At 35.4% G+C, this 9197-nt stretch overlaps 1 protein-coding gene across 5 annotated transcripts in view; it reads left to right on the top strand.

The window, feature by feature from the left end:
* Positions 1-7864, top strand: part of LOC120078639 (mitotic checkpoint serine/threonine-protein kinase BUB1) — a 13915-nt gene extending 6051 nt beyond the window's left edge. For 3 of the 5 annotated variants that reach the window (XM_039032930.1, XM_039032926.1, XM_039032927.1), the window contains 12 exons: positions 3918-4075; positions 4211-4301; positions 4395-4505; positions 4614-4701; positions 4876-4979; positions 5099-5170; positions 5263-5352; positions 5656-5813; positions 6059-6113; positions 6302-6436; positions 6542-6663; positions 7403-7864. In XM_039032930.1, coding sequence (XP_038888858.1) covers positions 3918-4075; positions 4211-4301; positions 4395-4505; positions 4614-4701; positions 4876-4979; positions 5099-5170; positions 5263-5352; positions 5656-5813; positions 6059-6113; positions 6302-6436; positions 6542-6663; positions 7403-7592 — 1374 coding nt within the window. In that variant the 3' untranslated portion in view covers positions 7593-7864. The remainder of the gene's footprint in view (positions 1-3917; positions 4076-4210; positions 4302-4394; positions 4506-4613; positions 4702-4875; positions 4980-5098; positions 5171-5262; positions 5353-5655; positions 5814-6058; positions 6114-6301; positions 6437-6541; positions 6664-7402) is intronic. The other 2 variants (XM_039032932.1, XM_039032931.1) reach the window with 2 other exon arrangements.
* Positions 7865-9197: the final 1333 nt, after the last annotated feature.

Raw genomic sequence — 9197 nt, forward strand, 5'->3', positions numbered from 1 at the left:
GATTTACTTGTCTCATACTAGGCCCAACATCTCCTATGCCGTGAGTGTAGTAAGTCAGTTTATGCAGAGTCCATATGAGGAGCACATGGAAGCTGTGACTCGAATTTTGAGATATCTAAAGTCCACCCCTGGGAAGGGCTTGGTGTTCAGGAAACATGACACACAGAGCATTGAGGCATTTACTGACTCAGATTGGGCCGGATCTGTGACTGATAGAAGGTTAACCTCAAGGTACTGTACCTTTGTAGGAGAAATTTGGTAACTTGGCGGAGTAAAAAACAGAGTGTAGTGGCCAGAAGTAGTGCTGAGGTAGAGTATAGAGCTATGAATCTGGGAGTGTGTGAAGAAATCTGGTTGTAGAAAGTTTTATCTGATCTTCACGAGAGTAGTCCGGGGCCCATGAAGCTGTATTATGATAATAAGGCTGCCATCAGTATTGTGAATAATCCCGTGCAACATGATAGAACCAAACATGTGGAAATTGACAGGCACTTTATTAAAGAAAAGTTAGACCGCGGAGCTATTTGTATTCCCTATGTACCTTTAGTCCAATAGATTGCAGATGTTTTTATGAAAGGGTTATTGAGACAGATGTTTGAAGCTTGTATTAGCAAGTTGGGTCTTGTCGATATCTATGCCCCAACTTGAGAGTGAATGTTGAAATACGTTGAATTAGCCCTAAGGGCATTTTTGTAATTTATGCTATATTTGCTAAATTAGGGTTTCACCTCATTCTATTTATATCTGAGGTTGGGTCTATTGTAGGTATGACATTAAATAATAAGTCCTTTTTCTACCGTGGTTTTTCTTCCTTGAATTGGGGTTTTCCACGTAAACTCCTTGTGTCGTCTTCCTTTCTTCTATTTCAATAGGGTCACATCTCCTATTTATAGGCATGAGATCCTTGGACCTTAAGGAATAGGATTTTTCCAGAGCTTTCTTAGATATAACTAATTCTAGATAATTCTATGAAATTATCCTTATCTAAAGAGAATTCATTGGAGCCTAAAGAAATCCTAGGATATTTCTAGATCTTTTCTTTGAGATATATATTTATATATTTCAACATAATTCTAGAAAAGTCTATTATACATACTTCAATAGAAGCATCTAACTTGCTTCTATTTCAACACTCCCCTCAACACTAACTATTCTGGCTCATTCCATCATCTTGAATTATTGTTGAAACTCTGTATGCTTAGATGCTTTTAGCCTTCTGGCACTATGTCCCAACGTCTATGTCTTCTCAATGCGTTCACTTCTTCTTCCATGGTCTTTCTCCATTGAATATTCTATGACACTTCTTCGTATGTCGTCGGATCTTCAAATATTGTTAATATTGCACTTGTATACTTGAAATTTAGTATTTTTTTGTTTGGTTGATCTCCGTAAGTGTAGTTCTCGATCATGTGCACCACCATGCCAAGGACTTAGCATCTTTAGTTGCTTTTTTTCATCTTCATCATTTTTTTCCTCTCCTTCCATTAGAGCCTGTTGCACTTGGCTTATCTCTTCTTTTGATCATTCTTTGAAACTCTTCTTATCATTAGGTGTATTTTATGATTCGGGTGCTTGCCATGACAATTTTCATCAACTGTAACATTTCTTGATGTATAGCATTATTCACCAACATAATCAATACACTCTGTCCTTGGGTGTTTTTGCTTATCCACGTAGGTGCCCTCTGCTAACATGATATAGATGGAGTCCATTCCTTGTCCCTCCATCAATAGTGTACCATTGACATTGAGATCTTGGTACACCTTGACACCATGAGGTCCAACACAACGAAGTTTTCTGCTGATGTCAATTGAGATACGGACACCAAATTCTTCTTCATTCCAGGCACATAAAATACGTTCTCCAGTTCCACTTGATTGGAATTAGATCGAAGTTTCCTACTGATGTCAATTGAGATACTGACACCAATTTTTTTTCTTTCTAGGCACATAAAATTGGAACTGGAGCAAGGCATTATCATAGTTTTGCAACGTTGGCTATTGGCAACTTCAAGTTGTTTGCAGTTACAACAACTTGACTTCCTTTGTACTCAGATGTATTTTGCAGCTTTCTCTTATCTCTTTCATGTGGTTAGAGCAACTTGAATCGACAATCAAATCATTTTCATAATTTACCTCTTCTGCGTGGAGAGCCAACACTTCGTTCTCCATCACATTGGATGTGGATTGGGGTTTGGGATCTGCTGTTGCAAAGCATGCCTCTGCATCCCGCTCTTCTTCACTGATGCTCTTAGCCTAGGAGGTGTCTTCGTTGCTTTCTGTTGCATTTTTCTTTTGACGACAATTTCTGGCACAGTGGCCTATCTTTCCACAGTTATAACCTTCACCATTTTTTCTATGCTTGAGATTTTGATTAGTTTTACTAGTTCTCCCTACTTGAGAGCGTTTTGGAGTTCTTCATCTCTTTTTGATCCTACTTTCTTTTGAATTTTGATTGACCTTTTCTTTGGTCACAAAGAGCGCTTCTTCGTTATTGCTCTTTATTGTGACCTTTGACATTTGCTTAGCCAATGCTTCTTGAATGGCAAACATATTTTCTAGGTCAATTAGAGAAGGTTGGACTACCCAACCTTGAATAATAGCATTAAAGCTTCTATATTCAAGTTTAAGTCCATGAACAATAATTCTTCTCATCCTTGATTCTGAAATAGTAGAATTAGGATCTCATTCAGAGATTTCAAGGTATAGAGTTTTTACCTTGGTGAATTATTGGTTGATAGTCATCTCCCTTTGAGCAACTGACAGGAGCTTGTTCTCTAGAAACTGCAACCTCGCATCATTTTTCTTCGAGAAAGGTGAGGCAAACATATCCCATGCTACTTTTGGTGTCTTTGCTGTATTGATGTGCTCCAATATTTCTTCATCAATTGTAGTTTAGATTGCAAACATAACCTTACCTGCCTTGATATTCCATTTCTTCAAAGCAGCAACATCCTCAGGTGGACTGACTTTAGTGCCTCCCACAACATCCCACAAGTCTTGGCCTTGGAGATACGACTTCATGCATGTGGACCATGTTTTGTAGTTCTGAGTGTTGAGCTTCTTGATTCCTCCAACAACTTGAAGGTCTCTCATCATCTTGTAGTGATAGTGATGGATGCACTCCATGAGTAGCTGTGTCCCAAACAACAAGCTTCACAGTCCCAGACTATACTCGATCTTCAGAAGCTCCACCACAGCAAGCTATGCTAGCTTGGCTCTAATACCACTTGTTGAAGAAATTTGCACAAAAGGAAGAGAGACAATCATGGAGTAAATAAACTATTATTTAAGAAAGAACAAAGATAGACACTTTTGAGAGATTACATTTTCACTCTCAAGACACTCACTCACTTTTCTACACTAGCTCTCTAGCTTTGCATGGGTCACATATGGGGTCATACCTCCTATTTACAGGCATGAGATCCTTGGACCTCAAGGAATAGGATTTTTCTAGACCTTTCTTAGATCTTAACTAATTCTAGATAATTCTATGAGGTTATCCTTATCTAAAGGAATTCTAGAATTTCTTGGAGCCTAAAGAAACCTTAGAATACTTCTAGATCTTTTCTTTGAGATATATATTTACATATTTCAACATAATTCTAGAAAAATTCATTATACATACTTCAATAGAAGCTTCCAGCATAATTAGTGTTGCTTCTATTTCAACAGTTTCTTATGCCTGCCTATTCACTACCCTACTCTCTGCTTTTCTTATCATGCTCGCTTTAGTGTATTTGCGGGTTTATTTTGGTTCATAATAAAATCGATGCTTCCTTTGGTTATTGTATTTGAATAATTTTGTTTTATATGTAAATGCTTGGATCTCTTTTAGAACTTAGGCATTTCCGACAAATTTTTAATCCATTTATTGATTTCGAACAATAATTAACATTATGTTGTTCGTGTAAGTAGATTGGTATGAGGGAGGATTTTGAAACTGGTTTCAAGGAATTGTTGGAGCAGGAGATATGCATTGGCCATTCTTTACTTTATATTTGGTTGGCAGTGTTTCTTGAATCCAAGGGGAGGTTAAACGACGCTAACATAGTTTATGAGCTTGGGTTGATGAGGTATTCCTATCTCTCTCTCATTGACATGCTGTTAAATACATGTAGTATGCCTGTGTGAAATTTTTTGTTGATTATGATTTTTTGTTTGGTAGTGTTCTGTGTTGTTTTGTTCCTTACATTTTAAAGTGATAATAGGAACGCTGAGCCGCTTGAGTGGTTGAAAAAGGCAAAAACATTGTTTATTGATAGGATATCTGAGTTGGTCAATACTCATTCAATGCAAGTGGTACGTGATCTTAAAGCATAAAACCATTGAAGTTGGTGTTCCTTCAATTGTATAGTTTAAGAAGTTTGACAGGGTTGGTTTTCATTTCTGTAGAATGATGTCAGTGAATCCACTAAATTTGCAGAAAGTTACATCAACCCTTGGTCTTCCTCCACTATGAACGATTTATTAAGCAAGATTAGTCCAAAGATTATGAAGTATGATGTAAGAAAGTGCAGTTTTCTTTTGCCAATTGATGAAAGCAAGCTGGTTATACTGTTCAAATAAATTACTCGCCAACTAACTTTACTATGAACTCAATGTGTGCTTCAGGGTTACCATTCAAGTACTAAAGCTTACTCTAAAAAGATGACTCTAAAGTCATTGCGCAATTCATCAAGAAATAAGATTATAGAGATTGGTAATTCTATGTTACATTATAGTTAGAATTGCCACCTAAATGTATAGAACTACCTTCAGTCATCCTTCAAAAGAACGAGAATTCTTGAAATATTGTGTAAGAAATGGACGAAAAACTTCTCTTATGTCACGGGTTTGTTTTTCATTATAATAATACCCTTGCCAACATTTACAGGTGGAAAGAAGTACGAGATTAAAGGCTGTGCAGGTACAGGGGGTTTTGCTCAAGTATATAGATCATATCTTGACAGCAACCCAGATGATGTAGTGGCACTGAAGGTAAAAACTCTTATTGATTGAGTGCAATCTGCATATGTCCTTTACTTCCAGCATTCCTTATATGTCATACCTGAATGTGAACTAGTTGGATATCGTGATTCCCTTCAAATACTTGTCAGATACAAACACCTCCATTTCCTTGGGAGTTCTATATGTATCGGCAACTTGATCTCCGTGTCAATGGGAAGGAAGTATGTAGTAGCCCCTATTTTTGTTAAGCATTTATTTCTTCTGAATGTTAGCAACTCGATTTGTACTCATCCTCGATCTCTCATAATGTCAGAGGTCAAGTTTTGGTTGTGCTCATGCCATGTATCTCTATTCTGACTACAGCATACTTATATGTGATTTCTTGGCTCATGGAACATTACAGGTTAGTTTTCAGATTCTGAACCCTTCTACAGATTATTTAATTCAAGACATTGGAATGCTTTTATTTCCTCCTCTTTGACAAGTTAGCTTGCAATCTCTGGCTAAGTGTTTGCATTGTCCTTGATTTTTATATTGTTGGATCATTTGTTTTTGTTTCTTATCATGTATTTTGAGCATTATCTCATTTCATTATTTTAATGAAAAGGCTGGTTTTCGGTTAAAAAAAAGATTCTGAACTCTTCTATACTGTATGGTCATTTAAAATATTCATTGTAAGTAACTGCAAAGTTAAAACCTCGTGCAGGATGCCATAAATTCGTATGTAGTCCTTGGAAAGACAATGGAAGAAGTTTTATGTATTTATTACACCATAGAGATGCTCTACATGCTGGAAACTTTACACAGCATTGGCATTATCCATGGGGATTTTAAACCTGACAATCTGCTTATTCGTTATGCGGGGTAAATATATTTTCGTTATAGATCTTGATTGATGACGTCCATCTTTCCGAGAGTTGATTTCATTATATTGTTTCCAATTACAATACTCGTGAAAAAAAAAGATAAAAGAACCGTAAGAAATGAAAAGATAGACCTCTTATTGTTATTTACAACTTCAGCCTACCAATAATGATTAGCTCCCGACTGGAGATTGTACTCCAATTCAATAGTTCTATACTAATTGATTTTATTTAACCGTTATGCAGAGACAACCTAACAGAAGATGAATTTCAGGAACGTAGTGGTCCTTGGCAAGATCAGGTATTTAATATTATCCCCGGTTTTGTTCCCAAGTCATTACATGTCTATTTGGAATGACCCTTTCAAGTGCTGAAAAAAAATGTTCATAGTGCAAAAAAGGTGTTATTAAGCACTTTAAAAGCCATTCTGAACAGACCCTACATTAACTGTGAGCAAACAAGATTATTTGTAGCTTTTATATTGTGTAGGGGCTTTGCCTTGTTGATTGGGGAAGAGGTATAGATTTACACCTCTTTCCTGAAAATGTAGAATTTAAAGGAGATTGCCGAACTTCTGGCTTTCGTTGTCCAGAAATGCTAGAGAATAAACCCTGGAAATTTCAGGTCAGTTTCTTTCTGCGATGTGGTTATTTATAACAACTCTAGAGAAAACCTTTGTAAAGAAGAAAACAGAAGCTCTCTACCAATAGCATTCTGTCGTTTGTACAGGTAGACATATATGGCTTTTGTGTAGTAGTCCACACAATGCTTCACGGTTCCTACATGGAAGTTGAGAAAAAGCCTTCATCTGATGGTGACTTTGTTTATTTACCCAAAACATCTTTTAAGCGGTATTAGTTGCTATTCCTGTACTTCTGGGCTTCATTTGATAATCATTTCATTTTTTGTTTTTGAAAAATAAGCTATTTCCTCTTCGTTTCTTAAATGATTTGCAACTTTCTTAAACACGAGTTGGATTTTTAGCCAAATTCCAAGAACAAAACCAAGTTTTTAAAAACTACTTTTTTTTTAATTTTCAAAATTTGGTTTGGTTTTGAAAACATTGATTAAACAGTAAAGATAACAAATCAAGAAATTTAGTGGTGGGAGGAGTGTTGCTTAATTTTAGAAAACAAGAAAACAAAAACCTTCGACCTCTTTTGGTAACCATTTGGTTTTTATTTATAAGTTTTTGAAAATTGAGCCTACAAACATGCCTATCACCTCTAAGTTTCTTGCTTTGTTATCTACTTTTTACCCATGTTTTTTAAAACTAAACAAAAATTTGAAAACTTGTTTTTTGTTTTTGGAATTTGACTAATAATTCAAGTTTTGTACTTGAGAAAATGCAAATTATTATATGAAAATGTGAGAAAATAGGCTTAATTAAAAAACACAAAACAAAATGGTTACCAAACGGGACGTTTATTATCTGTTTTCTATTTTTTATTTCCCATAAATATGTTGTGCATAAATTTTAACTCTTGTAGATTCTGTGTAGAGTTTCAGATCAGCAATTTTGCTTTTTATAGAGAGCAACCACCCACTTCATCTCCTCTCTCTGACTTGATCTCTCTGTTTCCTCAATAGGTATTGGAACATTGAACTATGGAAGAATCTCTTCACAAAGCTGCTTAATATCACACCAGGTGATTACAACAAGGAGTTGATACAGAGTATAAGGAAATCTTTCCAGGATTACATGTGCTCCAACCCTCAGCTTATAAGGAAGTTAAAGGAATTACTTGCAAAACAAAGAGCTTCCTTGTGTAATGCTTAATCAATAAACCCCTCTTGGAAGTTGTAAATTCCCCAAAAAATGTAGGTAGTAGAAGTCAACATTTATATGGCATGGTTCATGTTTGCCACTTGCAAACTTGGATTAGTTCATTCGATTTGATGATGAAATGTTTGTATTCTTTATGTATTAAAACCAAAAAAGTTTGAAGAGTTGTAATCTAAGGGGTCTTCTTTGGACTGCTGTGCCTTGTAGGCTTCATTGTTTATCTTAAAGGTTCTGCTGTAAATGGAACGTAGTAGGTTGCATTAAAATTTTATTATATCTGAATTCTCTTGGAAGTCATAAAATTAGAGAATCATTTTATATATGTTTGAGATTTGCTGATTGTCTCCATATTTTTTCTAAGTAATTTTTGGTAGTTTTTGCAATTGTCACAAATTATGTCTTAAACATTTGTCTCAGACATGTCTAATTATTGCATTTTTTTATTATCCTAATCTGGAATTTATATGCATAATATTTTTATTTCATAATTTTAGAAATCTTTGTAGAAATATATTGGTCGATATTTTCTTTTTTATGGTGTATCTTATCTTTTTTTTTTTTTAAAAGAGAGATTTTTTGAACATTCTTTCCTTAGTTGATCACGATCTTTTTAAGGTGAATTCTAATCTTCTTTGAGGGTTGCTATTTTTGTTAATTATCAAAAGAAGTGTAATTTTTTGTGATCAAATAGTGTATCATTGTGATTTGTTTTGGCAACCAATTTGTTCTTAACAATCGTTTTCTGCATTGTGGGTTTTGTCGATCTTTGTCCACTTTATTCTGTTGTGCGTATCCTTTAGATAAGTCATTTAAAGAACTTGAAGATACTACTTGTCTAAGGAGGAGCCTAAGGCATCGGTGAAGAGAAGGGATTATCTGTTTTAGGGGGAGTTAAGACTTAATACTCGAGAAAGATTCCTCCATCTTAAGGAGGACCTAAGATTCATCAGTAAAGAGAGTTCACTGAGTTGCAAGGAAGATAAACAAGTGGAGGGGAATTTCACACACTATTGAAAGCTGAAGTGTTCAATACCAATATTATCATACATAAGAGGAGTCTAAGTTCTTTTGAGAATGAGTCTCACATGTAGGGGGAGCCTAGGTGACTTGTGAGTTGAGCTCTACGTGAGTCATTGTAGTAGTCGGAGTATTATAGATAAGTATTACGTTGTAATTGTTAACTCTTTAATATTAGTAGATCATCTTTCTTGAGCACACTGCCCCCTAAACGTAGGTGGTTTATCGCCGAACTCGGTTACCAATTTCTATGTGCTTTTACTTGTTTTCTTGTTGTTGGTATTTTGTTATTACAGTGCTTGTTAGTGCTTTTCGTTTAACATCTATATTTCGAGTGACAAGTCATCCTAGTATGCTTTTTCATTTAGTATTAGAGCGAATCACCTTTATCTCAGGTATTTCGATCATGAATGAAATCAAGGAAGATAGCTCTACCACTCGTCCTCCTATCTTAGATGGGACAAACTACTCATATTGGAAAGCTTGAATGGTTGCCTTTTTGAAGTCGATTGATAGAAAAACTTGGAAGGTTGTGGTTACTGGATGATCTCATCCAACCATCAAAATCGATGATGGGAAGGA

This window comes from Benincasa hispida, chromosome 5 (assembly GCF_009727055.1).
Source record: "Benincasa hispida cultivar B227 chromosome 5, ASM972705v1, whole genome shotgun sequence".
Taxonomy (NCBI): Eukaryota; Viridiplantae; Streptophyta; class Magnoliopsida; order Cucurbitales; family Cucurbitaceae; genus Benincasa; species Benincasa hispida.